Source organism: Neofelis nebulosa, chromosome 15 (assembly GCF_028018385.1).
Source record: "Neofelis nebulosa isolate mNeoNeb1 chromosome 15, mNeoNeb1.pri, whole genome shotgun sequence".
Classification (NCBI taxonomy): Eukaryota; Metazoa; Chordata; class Mammalia; order Carnivora; family Felidae; genus Neofelis; species Neofelis nebulosa.
The window spans coordinates 24,233,415-24,256,027 of record NC_080796.1 but is presented as its reverse complement, the minus strand read 5'-3'; the positions used below and the strand labels follow the sequence as shown (position 1 = coordinate 24,256,027).

Genomic DNA, 22,613 nt, shown 5'->3' with positions numbered 1-22,613 from the left:
CTGAGTGGCTTAGTTGGTTAAGCGGCCAACTCTTGATTTTGGCTCAGGTCATGATCTCAAGGTTATGAAATTGAGCCCCTTGTCGGGCTCTCTGCTGAGTGTGGAGCCTGTTTAAGATCCCCCCCTGCTCCTTCCCCTCTCTCCACTTGTGCTTGCTCGCTCTCACAAGTGTGTGCTCTCTCTCCCTCTGGAATGAATGAATGAATGAATGAATGAGTTTCCATATATTCATTTCAAGAAAACAACTTTTGGTGGCATCTGGCTGGCTTGGTCAGTAGAGAATATAACTTGATCCTCGGGGTTGTGGGTTCAAGCCCTATGTTGAGTGTGGAGCCTACTTAAAAAAAAAAAAGCTTAAAAAAACACAGCTTTTGAGCTGTGTTTGAGGATACAGTTATTGTCTTCCACTTACCAGCATACAACTTCTTTTTTCTTTTTGTAAGAATTTCACTTGCTTAACTTAATGTGGATTGAAGAATTTTTTTAAGGGATAGGATAAAAGACAATGACTCTAGGTGCCTGGGGAGTGTGAGAGGGGGATGAGACATCACTGAAGGAATAGAATGCTATTAGAAAAATTAATTCTGTCTTTTCCTTGCCATTGACTCCTTGTTATCCATAAATAACATCCTAACCTAGTTATGAGAGAGTTCATTTGTGTGTTTACCTCAACCTGTTGTTCTCATCTAATCAACTAATACACAAGTTGACTCACAATTCTCATCACTCCCAAACACCATTTTCCCCCCAGACTCATTACGTTTGCATGACCATGGCCCTTTGCCTAAAATATCCTCTATCTTTTCTCTTGAGAAATTTCAACTTTTTCATGTTCCATTTGTGGTCTTATGTTTGAAGCCTTGCTAAATCTCTCCCTGGTAGAGGATCACTTCCTTCTTGCTTCCTTAGTTGCCCCTCTGAACTCTATATTTCTTATAATAATATAGTAATTTTCTATTTAAACCTCCATTTACCCTCCCAGTCTGTAATCTCAATATCAGACATCACGTCTTCCTCATCTTCAGAACCTAGTACATAGTAGAATACCTGGCATGTAATATCTACCCTAATGATAGATGAATAAAATGGCATGAAATTAATAAACTTTATACTGAAGCCACTATCATGGCATGATAGTGCTGTGATAATGGCCCTTTATTCTTTCTGTGGAAGCATTTTGGAGAGAGTTACCTTATCACCTCAGAGATTAGAGAAAGCTTTTTCCAGAAGCTTCTGTCAAAGCCAAGTTCTAAAGACTGAGTTAGCTTCAGGAAGTTGTGCAAAGGCCCTTAAATGCCACAGATTTGAACTTCAGGTAGAGTTGCTTTTGAGGTCACCAAGTCATCTAATGCCAAATCCAATAACCCATTATTACTTAAACAATCCTTTCATCTCCTCATGGTTTTTTGGCAGTTTTGGCTACCTTCTTTTTCTTAAACTCTTACCCAGAACTAGAAGCAACTTTTCCTTAAAAACACCCACTTACAAGATGCATACTGTGTGCCGGATACTTCTATATGTATCTCATTTGATGACAACTCTATTAGTTCCCTTCCCTTCCCTTCCCTTCCCTTCCCTTCCCTTCCCTTCCCTTCCCTTCCCTTCCCTTCCCTTCCCTTCCCTTCCCTTCCCTTCCCTTCCCTTCCCTTCCCTTCCCTTCCCTTCCCTTCCCTTCCCTCCCCTCCCCTCCCCTCCCCTCCCCTCCCCTCCCCTCCCCTCCCCTCCCCTTCATTAGCTCTATTAGCTCAGTTTTATTTTACAGATGAGAAGACTGCGATTTAGAGAGGTTAAGTAATTTGTCCATGATGACGTAGTTTGGAAGTGTTAGACCACTGAGCTTAAGTGTTTCTGACGCCAGTGACTGTTTTTTCCACTTTGCCACTCTGGCTGTCTATCTGTATAGCATATTTTTACCCACATGTTTAAGTTAATTTGATTTTAAGGATACGGATTGTCTTACTTCGGTCCATTTCATCCCGAAGACCAATTAATAATATGTGCAGAAATATAGAAGTGAGCTCTGTGGACTTGCTTTTTCTGTAAGGGAAACCTAGGACTTCTCTTAGGTGATCAAGAGGCTTGGAATTGAATATAAAATATGGCTTGTCACTTTAACAAGAATGAAATCCCAAGTTGGAAGTAGGGTTGTTTGTTACCTGAAACTCAGACAAGATAAAGAGAGAGTAGAATCGCCAGACAGAAAACTTATGATTCCTTTACATCTTGAGAAAGCCCCGAAGGTGTGCTTGATCTACCGTACAGTTGAAGTTCACGGTAATGATGCTAGTTTATCTGGAAAGATTTCACTTCTGATCATGGTAGTTGCTTCAGAGACTCAGAACAGGGGAATGAGATACTTATCCCTTATTCTCTTGTACTGTTTGAATTTTTATCACATATGTATATTGCCAGTTCAAGTAAACCAATAAATATTAGAAAGAAAGGTGTCACAGTGACCCCTGAGGAATGGTATGTTATTGTCCCCATTTTTTAATCCAGCAGCTTGCTAAACTCTCTCAGTAATTTTAATTATCCATTTCCTACATTCTTGAGATATTGTATGTACTTAATAATATGATCCACAAGTAATGAAAGTTTAATCTCTACTTTTCCAATTTTATACCTAGTTTGTATTCATTTTGCTTTATTATTTTGCCAGGATCTCTAGTATAATGTTGAATGGAAGTGATGATAACTGGCATCTTCGTCTTGTTACTCACTAAAGGGAAAACTTTTGAGTATGTCACAATTATGTATAATCTCTGCTGTAAATTTTTGTAGAAACCTTATAAGGAAGTTTCTTTCACCTTTCAGCTTGTGGACAATTCTTATCATAAATGAAATTGGAGTATATTATTGCTTTCTTTTGTACCTATTGAAGATGATGTAATAATTGTTTAAATATTGACATGATAATTTAATTTTTTTTTCTAATTTTAATTCAATCTTACCTCATTGGAATAAGCCTATATGGATATATATTCATGTTAAAATTGACCTGCTATTTCATTTGGGACTTGTTCATCTATTTTCACAAATAACATAGGCCTGTAATCTTCCTGTCTTGCATTGTTCTTGTCACATTTTATTTTATTTGTTTTGAGAGAGAGTGTGTACGTGCACAAGTGGGGCAAGGGCAGAGAGAGAGAGGGAGAGGGAAAGAACCCCAAGCAGGTGGCAAGCTGTCAACACGGAGCCTGATGTGGGGTTCTAACTCACAAACCGTGAGATCATGACCCGAGCCCAAACCAGGAGGTGGACACTTAACCAACTGAGCCACTGAGGCGCCCCTGTTCTTGTCACATTTTGATTTCCTAATTATATTGAGTTTCATGAAACAAGTCAAGGAGTCGTCTTTTCTGTGGACAAATATGTGTGATATTGCAAGAACTCTGTTCTGGAATATTTGACTGAACTTCAGATAAAATCATGTAAGCCTGAGGTCAAAAATTTTTTTGACACTTGACTTTTTCTTTTCTTATGCCTGTAGGATGATACACGTTTTCTATTTCTTCTTGCTCAGTTTTGGTCAGTTTTTTTAATAAGAATTTTTCTACTTGGTTTAAATATTCAAATTTGTTAACATAAAATTTTTTATTTCCACTTTTTTCCTACAAAATTATTTAGTCTCATTCTGAGAGGAGAAATCAGTTTTACATAATGCTTAAGAGTTGAGGAAAAATATGAAAAGGGCTATCTTCTGATTTTGTTTAATAGGTATCTTTCTTCTAGTTAAAAATGTTTATCATAGTGAATACCAAGGCTTACACATAAAACCATTCTTATTTTATGAAAGTCCATGAACGTAGTATTTCTGTCCATCTGTTTAGGTGTTCTTTGATATTTTTCAACATTGTTTTATAGTTTTCAGTGTGTAGGTCTTATGTGTATTTTAGCCTTTAAGTGGTTCATGTATTTGGTGTCATTACAAATGGTATTTTTTAAAAATCCATTTACTGATTATTCATAGCTAATTTATAGAAATACTGTATATTGGTGTTTATATAATGACATCATATCTGACAACCCTGCTAGATTGGTTTATTAGTTTTAGCAGCTTTTTGGAAGATTTGTTAATATTTTCTGCATAATCATGTCATTTACAAATAAAGATAACTCCTTCATTTCTCATTTGTGTGCTTTTTCTTTCTTCTTCCTGACTATTACATGGGGTAGGACCTCTAATACAGTGTTGAATAGGAGTGGTGAAAGCAAGCATGGCTCCCTTTGCCTCCAGCCTGAAAGAGAAAGAGTTCAGCATTTCACCATTAAATATGATGTTAGCTAAAAGTTCTTCATAGGAATTCCTTATCACCTTAAGGGAATTCCTTTTTGTTCTTTGTTTGCTGAGAGTTTTTATTACGAATAGGTATTAAATTCTGTCCAATGCGTTTTCTGTCAGTTATGACTACATGATTTTTCTGTTCTATTTAAAATGGTGGATTACATTCATTGATTTTATTTTTATATATTAAGCCAACCAGAATATCTGAATAAATCCCACTTGGATATGATGCATTATTCTTTTTGTATATGGCAAAATTCTGTTTACTGGTATTTTTTTTTAATGTAATGCCCCCCCCCTTTTTTTTTTTTTTTTTAAGAATGTTTATTTATTTTGAGAGAGTGAGAGTGACCTGGGTAGGGACAGAGAGAGAGGGAGAGAGAGAGAATCCCAACAGGCTCAGCACTGTCAGCACAGAGCCTGATGCGGTCCTCGATCCCACAAACCGTGAGATCATGACCTGAGCTGAAATCAAGAGTGGGATGCTCAACCAAGTGAGCTACCCAGGCAACCCTGTTTACTGGTATTTTGTTAAGGGTTTTTGTATCTATTTATGAAGGCAATTGGAATGATTTTTTTCTCTGACTTTGACTTACAAACTAAGTTTGGAAGGGTTCCTTTTTCCTCTGTATTCTGACTTCTTCTTTCTTCTGTCATATTTGAGAATTTGCAGATTTCATGGAATTTATACATTACAGTGCCTGTGAGTTTTCTTGGCATAAAGTTGTTTGTGTTTATTCTCTATGCTTTTAATAACTGTAGGAAGTTAGTGATATCCCCTCATTCATTTCTGATATTGTTAACTTACATATTCTTTATCTTTTTTGTAGAAGGTTATTAATTTTATTTCATGCACTAGCTTTTGTTTTTAATAATTTTAACTATTTTTATCTTATTGATTCTGCTTTTTATTATCATCATGTTTATGTTTATATAATTTGCTTTTTTTCTAGCTTCTTAAGCTGCATGTTATTATATCATTGATGTTAAACCTTTCTGCTTTATTCTTATAAGCATTTAGAGATAAAGTTTTCTATCTAAGTGCTGTTGTGGCTACGTTATACAAATTTTGATATGTTGTGTTCTTATTTCCTTATGAGTTCTTATTTGAGCCCTGGGTTATTTAAGGGTGTGTTTTTAAATTTCCAAATATTTAGAGATTGTTTTAGATGTCTTCTTTCTATTGTTTTATACTTTTGTTCAGTCAGAGAACATAGTTGCATAATTTCAGTCTTTTAAGTTTATTGAGCTGTGTTTAATGGTCTGGCATATTGTCTGTCTTGGTGAATAGTTCACATGCACTTGAACATATAGAGGCTCCTCGGTGGCTCAGTCAGTTAAGCATCTGACTCTTAATTTCGGCTCAAGTGTCATGATCTCATGGTTTGTGGGATTGAGCCCCGTGTCAGGCTCTTGGCTGACAGTGCGGAGCCTGTCTAGGATTCTTTCTTTCCCCTTCCCCGCTTGCATGCGCTCTTGCTCTCTCTCTTAAAATAAATATTGAAGAAAGAAAAGAATGTATAGTTTTTGCCGTTTAAGTAAGATTTATGTAAATATTAATTTGCTTAATTTGTTTTTGGTAGTATGATTCAAATCTTTTTTGTCTTTGATTTTCTGTCTGCTTATTCTTTGAATTATTAATAGAAGAGTATTGAAGTCTCCAAACCCAAGTGTGGACTTATCTGTTCCATTCAATTCTGTCAGTTTTGCTTTGTGTATTTTGAAGCTCAATTTTAGATATATATGCATTTAGGTTTTTAAAAATTGATTGACTCTTATTTAAATATAAAATGTCCCCTTTTATCCCTGGTCATATTCTTTGTCCTGACGTCTACTTTTTCTGATATTAGTAGAGCCATTCTGGCATTCTTATGTTAATATTTGCGTGAGATATTTTTCTCTCCTTTTACTTTGTATCTTTAAAATTTTTTTTTGGTTAATATTGATTTATTTTTGAGAGAGAGAGAGGCAGAGAGAGAAGGAGACACAGAATCCGAATCCAAAGCAGGCTCTAGGCTCTGAGCTGTCCGCACAGAGCCTGACGCGGAGCTTGAACCCACGATCCATGAGGTCACGACCTGAGCCAAAGTCAGATGCTTAATCAACTGAGCCACCCAGGCACTCATGTTTTTTTTGTTTGTTTGGTTGGTTTTTTTAAATGTGTGTTTTATGGACAGCATAGAACTGGCCTGGTTCTTTTATCAAGTCTTAACAGTCTCTGCCTTTTCATAGCAGTACAGTATTTAGACCATTTACATTTACTTATCACTATGGTTGGATATTTGTCTACCATCTTGCTATTTGTTTTCTATTTATTCTGTGTGTTCTATCCCCATGTCCCTCATTTCCATTCTTTTTGTAATTCATTTTGTTCCCTTTACTAGTTTATTAGCTATACTAATTCTATACTTTTCTAATGGTTTCTTTAAGGTTTATAATATTCATATTTAACTTGCCACAGTCTTTCTTCAGATTATACCACTTTATGCATTATGAACAGTATACTTCTGTTTTCCTATTTTATCCTGTGTACTTTTGCTGTCATATGTTACTTCTGTTTATAATAACCGTAATGCATTGTTATTACTTTTGCTTTAAACAGGCAGTTATCTGTTAAGAAACTTAAACAACAAGAGAGCAAATATCTTTGATCATTACCCATATATTGGTCATTTACAGCACTCTTCATCTTTCAGTTTAGATCTGAATTTTCATGTGGTATAAGAACTTTAACGATTTCTTACAGTGCAGATCTGCTGCTATCTCAGCTTTAGTTCTTTGAAAATAATCTTTTACTTCTGCATAATCTTTCTAGGTTGACAGTTTTCTTCCTCATTACCTTAAAGATGCTGTCTTACTGGCTTGCACTGCTTCTGATGACAAATTGGTGGTCTTGTTCTTCAGTATGTAATGTCTTTTTTTCCTCTGGCAGTTTTCAGGATTTTCTTTCTTACACATTTTTAGCAATTTATGATTTGCCTTGATGTGGTGGTATTTGTGGGTATTTTATATAAAATTTTCAGTTTTGGAAAATTTTTAGCCTTCTATCTTTATATACTTTTTTCTGCCCCATCTCTATTCAGAATTACAATTACTGTTACACATATATTAGATTGCATATTGTCCTGTTGGTCGCACAAATGCTAATCTTTTTTTTTTTTTTTTTTTAACCTTCCCAGTCTTTTCCCCTTATTCTTCAATTTGGATTTTCTTTTTCCCCATGTCAAACTTCTTGGTGTTTTATTCTCCACTGTTTCATCCATTGTTATGTCTATCCAGTGAATTTTTTATTTGAGATACTGTACTTTTCAGGTGGAGAATTCCATTTGGGTTTTATAATTATGTCTTCCATTTCTCTTAAGTTCACTGTTTCTTTAAACACTTGAGTATGGTGATATCTGCTTTATAAATCCTCATTTGCTGCTTCCATTGTCTTTATCATTTCTGGATCTGTTTCTATTCATTGATTCCCCTCCCCTGGTTATAGGTCATGCTTTTGGCCTTTTCAGTGCTCAACATTATGAATGCTGGATTTTGTTGAATTTTTTTCAGAGTATTAAAACTTGGGGGTGTCTGGCTGGTTCAGTCAATAGAATGTGCAACTCTTGATCATGGAGTTGTGAGTTCGAGCCCTACGCTGGGTATAGAGATTACTTTAAAATACAAAAAATTTTAAATCAATTATATATTTAAAAAATAATATGAATGTGTGTTTCAATGGAAGGTTGTTTTTGGAGATAGACATGATTTTTGGACACTTGTTTTTAAATTTTATTAAGGTGACTCTAAAGTGCCAATCAGCAAACATTTTCTTAAAGAACCGCATTGCAAATATTTTAGGCTTTACAGACCATATGGTCTTGGTTGCAGTTCCTCAACTCTGCTACTGTAGTGCAGGAACAGCCAGAGATAATATAAAATCAAATTATCATGACTGTGTTCCATTAAAACTGAAAAACAAAATATAGCCCATGGGCTGGTTTGGCCTGTAAGCTATAGATTGCCTGTCCCTGGTCTAGAGAAGCATTTACTTTAAGGCTAATTTAGCCCTACTAACAAGGAATGACCCATCTGGGGACTTTGCTGAGCGCCCTAAATGTTCAGTGAGGTCTCTTCACTCTGGCTCCTCAAAACTCAATCACCTCTTGACTCTGCGTGAAGTCTGGCATTTGATAGTGTTCTAGATTCTCAATAGTTGTACTTTCCCTGTTCGTTGTTATTTTCCTGGCCTTGTGTAGTTTTACCCTATTCGTACGTGGTTTGTTATAACAACTTACAGTCAGGGGGACCCATATGCAGATTCCTGGAGCTCTACTTTTATGTACTTAGTCCTCTGTGGTAGTTTGCCCTACAAATTCCAGCTGCCATACAAATACTCCGAACTTTATCTGTTTCCTCAATTTAATAAATCTACTGTGGTCTGCTTAGATTCCTCTGGGCTCTTATATGGATTCCTCTTGCCATGTAGCTCAGAACTTGGCTCCAAGCAGAAAGCCAGGGCAATTCTAGGACTCTCCTCTTCCCTTCTCATAAAGGATGATAGTCCTGTACTGCCTGTTATCCAGTGCTGTCTTACAGATTTTGTTCAGCTTTCTGGTTCCTTACAGGAAGATGGCAAATCCATTCCGTTTACTCTGTCACTGCCAGAAATGGAAATTGTTTTTTTTTTTTTTAACATTCATTTCTATAGTAAAATTATTTCTCATTTAAAATCAGTTATGTCCATCTCTAGGAATAAATCCTTCAATAGCAAACTAAGTGAATAACTTATTTCTCATCCTGCTCATATTAGCTATAATGGCACTTTTCTAGGCAAGCTAGTAAAGGCAAAACTGTTCCAGTGGATGCTAGTTTTGTTTCAGGATAAATAAGTATACACTGACTTTAAGCAAGTTGGTGTATGTTTGTGTATGTGTCTTCTATTTTCATAAAAGACTTACTGCTAATTTTCCCATTGTCTTTTTTAATCTCTGTACAGTTAAGAAGATAGGTATATTATTAGCTTAACCTTAAAGAGAATTTTGCAACAAAACTGCCAGTTTTTAAGAAAGAGGGAAAAAATAATGAGAATTACTGGATGGCATTTTATTTTATTTTTTAAAATAAAATCCCAATTATTATTTTTATTATTTTTGTTTATTTTTATTTTAGAGGGAAAGAGAATGTGTGAGGCAGGGAGAGAGGCAGGAACAGAGAGAGAGAGAGAGAGAGACAAAGAGAGCAAGCAGGGAGGGGGGTGGGGGGACAGAGAGAAAGAGAGAGAGAGAGAATCCCCAAGCAGGCTTCCCACTGTTGGTGAAGAGCCTGATATGGGCCCGAACTCACACACCGTGAGATCATGACCTGAGCCAAAACCTAGAGTCAGACACTTAACAGACTGAGCCACCCAGGCACCCTGAAAGATTGAAACTTAAGCAGGCTCCATGCTCAGTGTGGATCCCATAACCCTGGGATCATGACCTGAGCCAAATTAAGAGTCCAATGCTCAATGGACTTGCAACTGAGCCACCTAGGTGCCCCACTGGCTGGCATTTTAATTTTATTTAGCAAGTAAAAGCAACGCATTGAGCCAGAACTTACATACATTAGGGCTCTAGCAGACTTCAGCTATAGCTAAGAATTACCAGTTACTCAAAATGCACACAAGAATCGCTCAAAACTACAGTAATAATCTTGTACTTATCACTTTGATACCTCTATGCTGAAGTAAAATACCTGGTTTTCTTTTTCTGTTGCATGCAAAAGTTACTTTATCTTAAGCTAATATCCGGCTGTTTGAAAGTTTAATCCTAAATCCCTTTAAAAGTTCCTGGTCTTCGGAGGGAGGGGCATACTGAGATGTAAAGCTGTTTTCTTTCATTGTTTGTTAATTTGAATAGTTTTCAGTGCTTCTAAGAGGTCTTAGGACACCCTTTCACCTATATGTTAGTCCCAAAGGTGGTTCCAACTGGGCACCTATGTTGGCTTATTTGTAAATGAGATGTTTATCTGTTTCCACAGGAAAAGATGTTAGAGTTAACCCTCTGGTAGCATTTAATATGGCAGCATCTATTAATGCCATGATAGTCCTGAGGTTACAATTAACATTGTTTATTCATTTTGGATAGTTATTAGATAACTTCTTTCTTCAGTTTAGTGTAGTAAGTGTATAGACTTCAAACTCCTCTTATGTGATGATCTGACTAGATTATATTCTCTTAATGTTAAGCTCGGTTTTTCAAACTCTATGATAACATACCATGCTTTTCCAAGCTTTCCTTCCACCAAAAATTAGAAGTTTGAATTATATAATTTATAATGTCTATAACTGGTAGAAGTACATCTCTCCCCAACCCCCGCCCTTCCCCCAGAGTGAGTCCTTATCTCCACCAGGTTTCTCTGCCTTCATCCTTTGTGTTAAAGGTGACTAGGGGCACCTGAGTGGCTCAGTTGGTTGTGTGTCTGGCTTGATCTCAGCTCTGGTCTTGATCTCAGGGTTGTGACTTCAAGCCCAACATTGGGCTCCACACTGGGTATGTAGCCTACATACATACACACACACACACACATACACACACATACATACATAAATATGAATATATAAATACATAAATGTATACATATATATCAGAGGTGACTAGAACCAAAATGGCAGAAAGAGAGGAGAGCTTTGGGCTATAAATTTTTCATCATCCTGACATTGTGTGTTCCCATAGCAGAGGGAGCACTTCTTGGTGACTGCAACATCAAATGAATGGGTGACAGTTGCTTTCTTAGAGACTGGAGTCTTTTCCTCAAGCAGAGATTAGATTGATCATTGCTATTTGTAGCTTCATTTCTGGAATATGCATGGTATGATCTCGATCTTTTTGTACTTACTTAGGGTTGATTTGTGTCCCAGTATCTGGTCTATTCTGGAGAATGTTCCATGTGCACTGGAGAAGAATGTATATTCTGCTGCTTTAGGATGAAATGTTCTGAATGTATCTGTTAAGTCCATCTGGTCTAGTGTGTCATTCAAAGCCATTGTTTCCTTGTTGATTTTTTGATTATATGATCTGTCCATTGCAGTGAGTGGGATGTTGAAGTCTCCTACTATTAAAGTATTACTACTGATGAGTTTTTTTATGTTTGTGATTAATTGATTTATATATTTGGGTGTTCTCACATTTGGCACATAAATGTTTACAATTGTTAGGTCTTCTTGGTCTATAGACCCCTTGATTATGATATAATGCCCTTCTGCATCCCTTGATGCAATCTTTATTTTAAAGTCTAGATTGTCAGAACAAGCATTTCTGGGTCCATTGGTGGCAGTTGTGATATCACATAGCTTGTTTAAAATTCTTGCTAGAAAGAAATCTGCACGATCCCACACAGTGCTTCTTTTGTTTTCTGAGGTAGGCATAGAAATTCTGCCTCTTGACCAGCACAGAGAGAGTTCTGATATTAACTAAGGACACCCCAAACTCATTCCAACCACTTTCTTAATTCCAGTCACTAAAAGAGTAAATAAATCCCAAATCCCAAATGTTTATTCTGCCCTGTCACCCTACCCCCATATGGAAGTATTAATTCTATACTCATTGAGTCCCAGAAGTAACCCATAATTCCCCAAAGTAAATACTGAAACTAACTTAATAGTGAATACTATATTACTTGTGTTAACTATTTTTAAAAATACATGTGCTGATTTAAGGGGAAAATCTCAGCTAGGAAAATATCAGTATAGGGGAGGAAAAAGTTTAACCCACTTAGATAGGGTCCCTGGCTAGGTCTAAAAACTAGACAAGAGAGATTAACAGGAGAAAACCATACAAATTAATCTAATAGAAGTTTTACATGATGTGGAAGGCTTCATAAGGAAATGAAGACCCAAAGAAACAGACCTGGGTATTTTATGCTAGGTGTGGTAAAGAGTAGGTAGTGGTGAGAGGTGTGGATAGGTTAAGGAGTATGACGTAATTGTTGAAAATTGGGGGAAACTTGGCAAGTCCTGTTTGTTCATATTCCCTTTGGGTCTCCCTTTGTCTTTGGAGATAGGGATGCTTCTTTACTCTGGGTACAGGGAGGGCCTCTCACATGAGGGTTTTATGACTTGTTTCAGGAAAGAGGGGTGAAGTGAGTGGGAGACCAAAGAGACTTTCCTGCTTCTGCTGTTTTCTCAAACTCTTTCAGCTTAAAATATTCAGATATGACAAGGTGCCATATTTTGGGGTTGTGTGCCCTGAACCCTATCATCAGCATTTCCCATGCTAAACCCCAGAGAAAACATGTCTTTATCACTTCTTCATACAGCTATGACTGTTGATGGCTGTTCCATCCAAGGAATATTCTGATCCCCAAAATTTTGGGCATAGTGGAAGAATTTATTTTCTCTTACACCAGTAGCAACAAGACGAGCATTTTTCAAGAGTAGCTTTACCTGGAATCAAAGGAAAAGTTAAAAAATAGAAATGTGTAAGTTTATAGAGCACAGATTTCATCTGTCAAAGAAACTGAAGTTTAACTCCTATTGGCTAAAGTAACGTTCCCAGCATACAAATCAATTTCTTTCTTCTCTTTGTCACTTTGTCATGAAGCCTGTAGGATATCTGGCAGAGCCTGTCTTTCATTGAGGTTTGACCACTTTATTTGTTTCTCACAGATATTATTTGGACTTGGTCTTTCCATTAGCCATGTGGCCTCTGTGCCAGTTTTGAGTCTGTTTACCTCCTTTTAGCAGCCTACTCTGAAAAGCAAAAAGACTTCTATACACTTCCAAGTTCTAGAGCCCTACTAAACTCTCTGTTTCCAGTAGGAGGCATGTCCCAACTCTTCTTACTTAATGAGATTCTCTCTAGTAAACTCAGTCTTGTCCATTCCTTTTCCTACTCTTCCTACCTTCAGAGAAATGTTTTTTCTCTCCTAAGACTTACAATATAAAAAAAATACATTACCACATAAATTCTACTAAAGTAATCACCAAAGTTATTAAAAATGCATGTACTGGGGCACCTGGGTGGCTCAGTTGGTTAAGCATCTGACTCTGGGTTTCGGCTCAGGTCATGACCTCACAGTTCATGAGTTCAAGCCCCACATTGGGCTCTGTGCTGATGGCTCAGAGCCTGCTTGGGATTCTAGCTCCTTCTCTCTCTGCCCCTCCCCCACTTGTTCTCTCTCTCTCAAAATAAATAAAACTTAAAAAAAATTTTAAAAAATGCATCTACTGAATGATTGAAGAATTAAAAGGGAAGATGGCCTTTCTTCTGACAGATGAATATTCACCTTTTTTTGCTGTTTTCCTGATATGAAATAACCCTCCATAGAAATTTCTGCCAGAGATGTTGACCAGCATTTACATCAATTACTGGTATTCTATGTGAAAGGAGAGTTTTCCATGGAAAGGATTATGCACTTTGTTTTTCTCAAATTATTATCATTTTTTGTTGTATTTCAGTCTTTGTTTCTCTTGGCCTCTCTTCCAGTGCAATCTATTTTTCTCTTTGTTTTCTTTACATTTGAAAGTTTCCTACTCTGCTTCCAATTTTATTTTTTTATTCAAACTTAATCCTTAAAAGATAGGATTTTGTGTTTAAAATTCATAGTTAAAACATGTTAAAGTTGGTTATTCACTTCAGATTCTATTGGTGTCTTAGGGGGAAGTGAAGAAAGAAAGTGAAGAGGAAATTACTCTCTTGTACTGCCCTCCAGGAAATCCTTCTCTGTACTCTAAAAGTTCTTCTTCTTTTCTAGGAGTCCAATGTGCTGATTGCTGCTAACAGTCAGGGTACAATTAAGGTAAGCTGCCTTATACATCTTTATTTCAAACTCAGATCCATTCTTAGACTAACAGACTACAACTATAACACAGAAATATGGAGTTGTACTAAGCTTTAGAGATCATCCCAAGTCATGGGTCTGGCTTTGTTTGAAATGGCTTTGGTTGAAAGGCAAAGGAATAGGTAGCTTGCAACTATGGAAAAGACTTGTTAGGGGCGCCTGGGTGGTTCAGTCAGTTAAGCGACTGACTTTGGCTCGGGTCATGATCTCACGGTTCGTGAGTTTGGGCCCTGCGTCAGGCTCTGTGCTGACAGCCCAGAGCCTGGAGCCTGCTTTGGATTCTGTGTCTCCCTCTCTCTGCCTCTGCCCTGCTCGCGCTCTGTCTCTGTCTCTCAAAAAGTGAATAAACGTTAAAAATATATATATTAAAAAAAAAAAAAAAAAGACTTGTTAGAGGTTATATGAATGCTGAATGGATTGATAGCTGGTCACAGTGAAAAACAGATGAACACTATTAAGTATTCACTGTGGGCCATGCACCGTTGTTTCTATTATGCAGGTACAGCTATAAGTCCAAGATACAGCAAGGGACGCTGAGACTTTCACCAGGTTTAAAAATCTGGTCACATTTTAGTCTTCTCTTCCTCATGTTTGTCTTCCTTTTCTTCCCTGACAAGTAGGGTTGTCCTCAGTCGCGAAGGGAAGAAAAGGTATTTTAGTGGAACACTGAAAAGTGATCGTGTGATCATTTCATTAGTGTGATTTGGAAATTGAAATGTCTCTTGGCACACAGTCTCAGTCACAAAGGTATACATAGCTTTCCACATGTTTTTCTTTGTAGTTAGGAGCTCAAGGAAGCAATGTTCTCTGATTATACTATTTGATACTTGGCATGCGGGCATGACATGCCAGATGAGTGAATCCTGAGCTAAACAGTGAACTTGTTAAACAAAACACCAGTTTGGAAGAGGGTTTCGTACATGGGTTTGATTAGCACTAATTCTATGGCTGCCAGTGCTTTCTACATATTCTCTGCTGATCTAGAAATCTCAGGAAGTGATCTTTTAAAAATAACAGGTATAGGTTTCTTCTGCCACTTAGCCTTCATTCTGCCGTGGCTTCCTCCCACTCCTCCTGAGTGCAGAATGACCTGGCCACCAAGAGAGCCAATCCAAGCCTCACACATTGTCCTGTGGAGGTGAACTGAGCAGACTCAGAACTGCACTGTTAGCTGCGCAGTCTAATTTGCGTGGTGCACTCCTTACACAGCTAGTTTCTCTATTTGGAAAGCCTCACCAGAGAGCCATGGACAACTTAAATGAAAGCCAAGGTTTTGAACTGATCAGTGTTATGTTCTGGAATCTCAAACAAGATGGTAAAAGGTCTTGGAATCTCTGTTTTAAGTGGTTCTCCGTAGTCTCTCAGTTGCTCCTTATGTAACTCTCATGGCAAGGCATGGATCGAAAAAGCTGCACCTTAGTCTTCAACCAGTTTGGCCTTTGAGGCAATTGCGATTGCTAATGTATCTGCAGAAAGCTCAAAGCTACACATGTACTTAGAGAATCTCGGTGACAAATCTCAGATTTTGTTCAAGAGCATTAACCTCTTGTTAAGCCTGCTTGCCAAAAATATAAAGACAAAAAGCATCATGGAAACATAGGTGTAAGTTAAGCCTTCACACAGCAGGAAGGGAGAGTTATTCCTTTAATTCTTTGCCACCTAGAACTGCATTCTCCATCTAACGTAATCTTTTTGACCGTGGCTTATAATTGCCCCTTCTTAGACGTTTCTTCAGCTGTTTTTAAAACTGATCATTGCTGCTGCTGCTGCTTATTATTTTCAGTTTTAGCAGTATCACAGCTTTCTTGTACGATAAGATAGGACTTGAATAACTAACACAATATCTTGACATCACTGATTGACTAGAAAATGAATGAAGCAATGGGAAAAGGCAAGGTTTTAGGTTCTGTATACCTTGATCACTGTAAACTGTGAGTCAGTAGAAGAGAGAAATAGATGAAAATCCTTAGAAGCGGTATTTAAAAGTTTCTTAAGAATGTGGAAAGATACCAACATAAATTTCAAAAACATTACATCCATGCTGTGCAGGAGCCAGTTCATTTATCTGTATGTTTTATGTAGTTCACTTGGAAGGCTCCCTAGTTGATTGCAGATGTGGCTAATCTGAAAGAGTTCCTGTTGAACTGAGAGGAAGAAAGGATCAATGTCTCATCCCTTCACATTCCTTAGCATTTTTAGCAGTTGGGAAAAGCTGTCTTGATTTGGTTCTCCATTTATAATACAGTAAAGATTCTTTATACTGTTAACGTATTTTAAAATTATTTTATCAAACTGATCCTTTTTTCCTCCAATTAGGTGCTGGAGTTGGTATGAAGGGTTTACTCAAGTTAAATTGTATTTGATCCTGCTGAAATACATCTGCAGCTGACAATGAAAGAAGACAGAAACTGCCATGTGATGTCTCTCCCCAAAGTCATCATGGGTTTTGGATTTGTTTTGAATATTTTTTCTTTTCCTATTTTTTTCTCCTTCATGCCATTTGGGACATTGGGAATACCCAGTGAACTCTCCACCATCAATGTAACTCTATGGACTTTGCTGCTGTTGGTGGTGTGGTTATCTAATTTTTGTGATAGGGAAACAAATTCTTTTGAATAAAAATAAATAACAAAAAATAATAAAAGTTTATTGAGCCACAGTTGAGCTGGGAAAGTCTTTGTCAAAGACGGGAAGAGATCATCTTTTCAAGTAACACACATGAAGTATAGAATAATGTACCAGTGAATAATTTGTAAGGTCCATATTTCTCAGCCTTTCAGGAATTCTGCATATCAACATAAATGGAAAGTATATGGATTCTTTCCAGTGAATTTAATGTGTATAGTAGGTGGGAAGATTAATAACTTTACCTTATGAATTCCTTTCCTTGTTCTCTGACCGGATTTATATCATCAGCAAGTACCATACTTCAGTCTCTCTAGATCTGGCCAAGAATCTAAATTTTGACCGGTTGAGACTACATTCAGATAGAAAGGGAATGGGGCATCTGGCAGGCTCAGTCAGTAGAGCATGTGACTCTTGATCTCGGGGTCTTGAGTTTGAGTTCCACACTGGGTGCAGAGATTGCTTAAGTAAATAAATTAATTAAAAAAAAAAAACAAAAACAGAAAGGGGGCGTCCGTCTATGGCAGCTACTTCTGTCTTTGCCTTTGAAATGTTACCATACCATAAGCCCTAAATGCAGAAAAACCAACTTAATTGTAAAATCATAGCTATCAGATAGTCATAGTCTTAGGTGTTAGTACCATCCTTGACTGAACAGTGACTTTGAGCAGGGGGTCAACAAACTTACTGTAAAGGGGGCCAGGTAGGAAATATTTTAGGCTTTGCAGATCACGTCTCTGTCATAATCGCGCAACTCTGCCATTGTAGCAGGAAAGCAGCCACAGACCTAGCAGGGAAAGAATTTGAAGCCCTATTACCCAAATTTCCAAACCATAGAATATCTGAGACCATCTAGTTAATTTCATGCTGTTTTCAATTTGTAAAAAGGAAGAAGTTAGTAGTTTGAATAGCAGGTCAAGCAAAAGTAATGTGAAGTTTTCTGTTTGAGCTACTTTAAAAGTGTGAACAATTTTTAGAAAAAGATATAAACAGAATTCATACCCCACACAAAGTTTATAAAAATAGACACTTGGAGAAGCTTCATATGAATAAATATATGAATGATAAGGGTAATCAGAGTATCTCACTGTATCTTTGTACTCAAAATTGTTGGGTCCACATTTCATTATTTTGAATCCTTCCGGTCAAATGCATTGTGGAAATTAGAACTTTTTGAATTTTAGAAAAGTCAATAGTCTACATATACTATATATTACATGACACTATCCAACCAAGTCTGGAGCAGTACTCTATTATCAAACACATTAATATTTCTGTAGCAAAATGTATGAATGTTCACATTATATGAGATTAATTGACACTAAAAATAGTCTTATGTCTATTCAGTATATTTTCTACCACCAAATAAGTTTGCTTCAAACTTAGGTGAAAATTTTCAGTTTTCAGAACTTCAAGACAATTATATCTTACTAATTTGGGGGAATTAAGCACCTGATAAGCTTTTGGACTTAATTTTGAGAGCAAAGGTCACTATCATTGAAAAATTAACACCTGTCAAACAGAACAGTGTTAGGCAACCTTTCTAAGATTAATGAATGATCTTTTGCAAAGATGTAGAAAGAGTATTCAAAGGTAGATTCTTCACTTAAAGATATGTCCAGAAAATCAGATTGGGAAGCAAAGAATTAATGCCCCTTTGAATGCATTTAAATAAAAGATTATGGTTTTTAATTTGGTCTGACTTTTTATGTTTTATTTCAATCTGTCAACATTGTAAGGTCATGTTAATTTCCATATGTTTGGAAGGATGCAACCTTTATTAGTTATCAAGGGACTGAATTTTTAAATAAATTATTATTTTTAAAAGGCAGTGCTTTATTTAAATTTGTGTTTTAACTTTTTTTTGTTAGTAGGGAGAAACCATTTTTAAATTTGAGTTAGACTAACTTTAATGTCATCGTCAAACTATAGCACTATTTCTTGGAAAAATAACATAATAAAAGCTTTTTTTAACACCAAAAGAACTTCTAACCCAAGAGAAATATGGGTCTTCATGTTTCAATCTATATTTCAGTGGATTTGTAGGGGTTTCTCAGACATAGTTCATTTTATTTTCAGGCACACAACTCATACTTAAGAAACATTAAAGATTGAAGAACGTTGTAAAATTCTTGTAAACAATTGAGCTACTAGGCATCAAAAAATTTCTGGTACTGAACCATGACTTCAGCAAGATGAGCACAGACCATTAAGCAAGGAAGAGATGAGCCTCAGGAGGAGTCTGCAGAGCTGTAGAAGAAACCAGTAGGTATGTGGAGCCTTCTAGGGCATGGTTAGGAATTTGAATTTTGTTGTAGAAGCAGTTAAAGGAGGGGGGTGGGGTGGCGGGGGCGGTTAAGTGGAATGACATGATTTCCTTTATGGTGAGTGGACAGACGGGAGCTAGAGTACAGTTAGGGAGGTGATCTGATCAGTCAAGAGTTACTGGTGGCTTCCTCTGGGTCGTAGCATGATCCAACCTAACAATCTATTTCAGCTAGATGGCATTTACCACAGTCTTAATTCCTGTATCTCAGAAGATTCTTGATTAATTTTTAAAGTCACTTTCTCATAATAATTTGTGGCAACAAAGAATACCACTCAGCAAATAGATTTCTTTAGTGGTTATGCAATTAACCACAGGTTGTGGCTCTTGGGAACCTCATGGCTAAAACGCCCGTGTGCTGTTTTGGGAACCCCACTTCTCTAATCTCAGAACTAGAAGGTACCTAGCCTTGGCTCTAAATATAAAGGTCATTGGCCATTGCTCTTAATGTAACTCCTCAAATGTAACCGGGGTTTATAGGAAAAGTCTGCTTATTCAGAAATGAGACATGAGAAACTGTTAACTTAGATCTGGAGCCTATTGTATTATATGACTGACATTAAACACAGCAGTAACACCTTGTAGTTCTTCCCAGCGTGGTTTGTTTCCAGTTCCTCTGTGGCTTCTGGTTTATATGAGATGCGTGTATATTTTTGGACTAAAGAGAAAACCATAGTGATTGTTCTAGAAGTATTTGTTGAGATCCTGCTTTGTGTGAGGCACTATGTACTACATACTAGGCATATAAAATAAAATATCCCTACCCTCAAAAAGCTGATTATCCAGTGGGAGAGAGAGTAGTGTAGGAGTACCATAGCAGATGTAAATTTTAGATATAATTTAGGTGTACGTAGGAACAACATATAACCTGAGTGGTGGGAGACTAAGGGCTGGAAGTAGGGGCGGGTGTCAGGAGTTTTTTTCCTGGAGGAAGTCAGCTGAATTCTGAAGAGCAAGTAAGTTCAGCTATAAGCAGCAAAGGAACATTATAGACCAGGGGATGCAAAGAAACTGATCCAACTAGTGACCAAAGCTAGGACAATTTGAGCAATAAAATAAGATTATAACCTAAAATATAAATATGAGTACTTACTGCTATGAATAAATTATTGAATAAACAAATGGAGAGAAGTGAGAAATTTCCCTTGCAGAATTCCAAATTGCATAGATACTCCACCCTTAAGGGAATGGGATATAATTCTTTACTCCTGAAGTATGAGCTGTGCAGATTGACTTGGTTTCAGAGAAAACAGGTGTGTTTTTTTTTTTTTTAATGTTTATTTATTTTGAGAGCAAGTGGTGGAGGGGCAGAGAGAGAGGGAGAGAGAGAATCTCAAGAATTCTCCACACTAGGAGCACAGAGCCCAACATGGGGCTTGATCTCAGGACGCTGAGATCATGATCTGACCAAAATCAAGAGTCGGATGCTTAACCGACTGAGCCCCCCTGCCCAACTGAACCGCCCAGGCACCCTGAGTAGGTCTCTTTTTAAAGTTCTTATTTAAATTTCTAGTTAGCATATAGTGTGATATTTTTCTCAGATGTACAGTATAGTGATTCAGTAGTTCTACACATTACTCAGTGCTCATCATGACAAGTGCACTCTTCAGTCCCCTTTACCTATTTCACCAAACATCCCGCCTCCCCTCTGGTAACCAACCATTTGTTCTCTATAGTTAAGAGTACAGAATGGAAAGAGAAAAAAAGTAATTTGACAGTGCAGAGCCTGACAAACTACCTTAGCCAGGTGATCAGGATCAACATCAAAAGTTATATCATGTTGGGGCGCCTGGGTGGCTCAGTCAGTTAAGTGTCAGACTCGGTTTCAGCTCAGGTCATGATCTCATGTTTCGTTAAGTTCAAGCCCCAAATCAGGCTCTGTGCTGACAGCATGGAGCTTGCTTGGGATTCTCTCTCTGCCCCTACCCCACTCGCGTGCTCTCTCAAAAAAATAAATAAGCAGAATTTTAAAAAAGTTATATCATGTTGATAGTACTCTTGATAAGTTGTAATGAAAATGGCACTTTAACTCTGTGGTTTTCCTTCCCCAAACTCAACCCCAGCCAAAATGAGAAAAATATTAGGTAAATCCTGTTGAGGGACATCCCACTAAATAACCAGTACTCCTCAAACAAGGTAAGTGAGAAACTGTCCCCGCTATGAGGAGCTGAGGAGACATGATGAAATGTGATGTGACAGACTGAATGGGATCGTGAAACAGAAAAGGGCATTACATAAAAACTAAGAAGTAAAGTATGGCCTTTAGATGGTATTAATGTATGAGTATTGATTGATTATTGTAACAAATGTCCCACTGCTAATGTGAGATGTTAATAATAGGGAAATAAGTGTAGGATATATGAGAATTCTTGTTTTCTTTGCAGTTTTTCTGTAAATCTAAAAAAAACAAAACTGTTCTAAAATAAAAAGTTTACCAAAAATAAAAAGCATGAGGATAGATTCAGTATATACAAAACAAAGTACAAGACAGGAGTGCCAGCTGACGCTGAAGAAGGACACCGAGAATAACGCAATGATCTGTTCTGGCTGTCACTTAAAAAAGAGGCACACGTGGAGTTGAGAGGACGTTTGAGTTAGTCTCAACTTTGACTAAGAAATTGTATAGTTTTGCAAGGATAGGAAACCTCTATGTACTCCGTATTTATCTCTAAATTCTAGCTGAGGGGCGCCTGGCTGGCTCAGTCGGAACAGCATGCGACTCTGATCTCAGGATGGTGAGGTCAAGCCCCACATTGGGCATGGAACTTACATTAAAAAATAATAATAAATCCTACTTACTAAGAATCATGCTCTCATCTCTGTCAATAGATTTTATTACATATGTCCTTATTCAGATATCAGACTGCCTGTCATTATTCATTTCTTTCACCTCGGATCTTCACAGTTTCTCACTATGAGAATCAAGAAATCTTTCCATTTGTATATGGTTTTAATTTGTCCTCGGTTCTCTGGGAGCCATTTGTCCTTGATTGGTTTGAGAAGCAAACTCCCTATAATACCCAGGTTCTGAAAGAGATCTTGGGTTGGACCTGGGTGGGGATTCTCATGAATTCTAAGTTAAAGTTCCCCAAAGTGAGAACAGTCCAGGTTAACCAAGTTTTTTTTTTTTTTTAGATTGTATTTATTTTTAAGTAATCTTTACACCCCATGCGGCACTGGAATTCACACCCCCAAGATCAAGAGTCATGTGCTCTACTGACTGAGCCAGCCAGGCGCCCTCACTTGAGCCAATTTTTGTGCAAAATGTTTGCCATGTCCCTGAAGGTGACTTCAGGGATTTGCCCGTGTGCACTGCTTGTGTCCTATGGTGACACAATCTGTGATCAGAGGTTTAGGAGCTCTGTGATCAGAGCTAATCTGTGATCAGAGGTTTAGGAGCCTTTTGGAAGAACCGCATAAAAAAAGAGTCTTCAGCAACTTCAAGAGAAAGAACCAAGGCAAATACAAGTAATACCCTAAAGATTCACCTTTAGTTTTCGAGACCCGAAGGACCGTTTTATCTTAGAAACTTTTCTGCATGAGCTTCAGGGGGATAGCAGCCTAATAACTCCATTC

The 22,613-nt window shown here is 37.3% G+C and overlaps 1 protein-coding gene across 7 annotated transcripts in view; it reads left to right on the top strand.

The window, feature by feature from the left end:
* The window catches only part of COP1 (COP1 E3 ubiquitin ligase), a 259,333-nt gene extending 242,588 nt beyond the window's left edge, over positions 1–16,745 (top strand). For all 7 annotated transcript variants that reach the window (XR_009254573.1, XR_009254574.1, XM_058702418.1 and 4 more), the window contains 2 exons: positions 14,000–14,044; positions 16,403–16,745. Coding sequence is in view for 5 of the 7 variants with exons in the window: in XM_058702418.1 (XP_058558401.1) it covers positions 14,000–14,044; positions 16,403–16,420 (63 nt within the window). In the remaining 2 variants the exon portion in view is untranslated. The remainder of the gene's footprint in view (positions 1–13,999; positions 14,045–16,402) is intronic.
* The last annotated feature ends 5,868 nt before the right edge of the window (positions 16,746–22,613 follow it).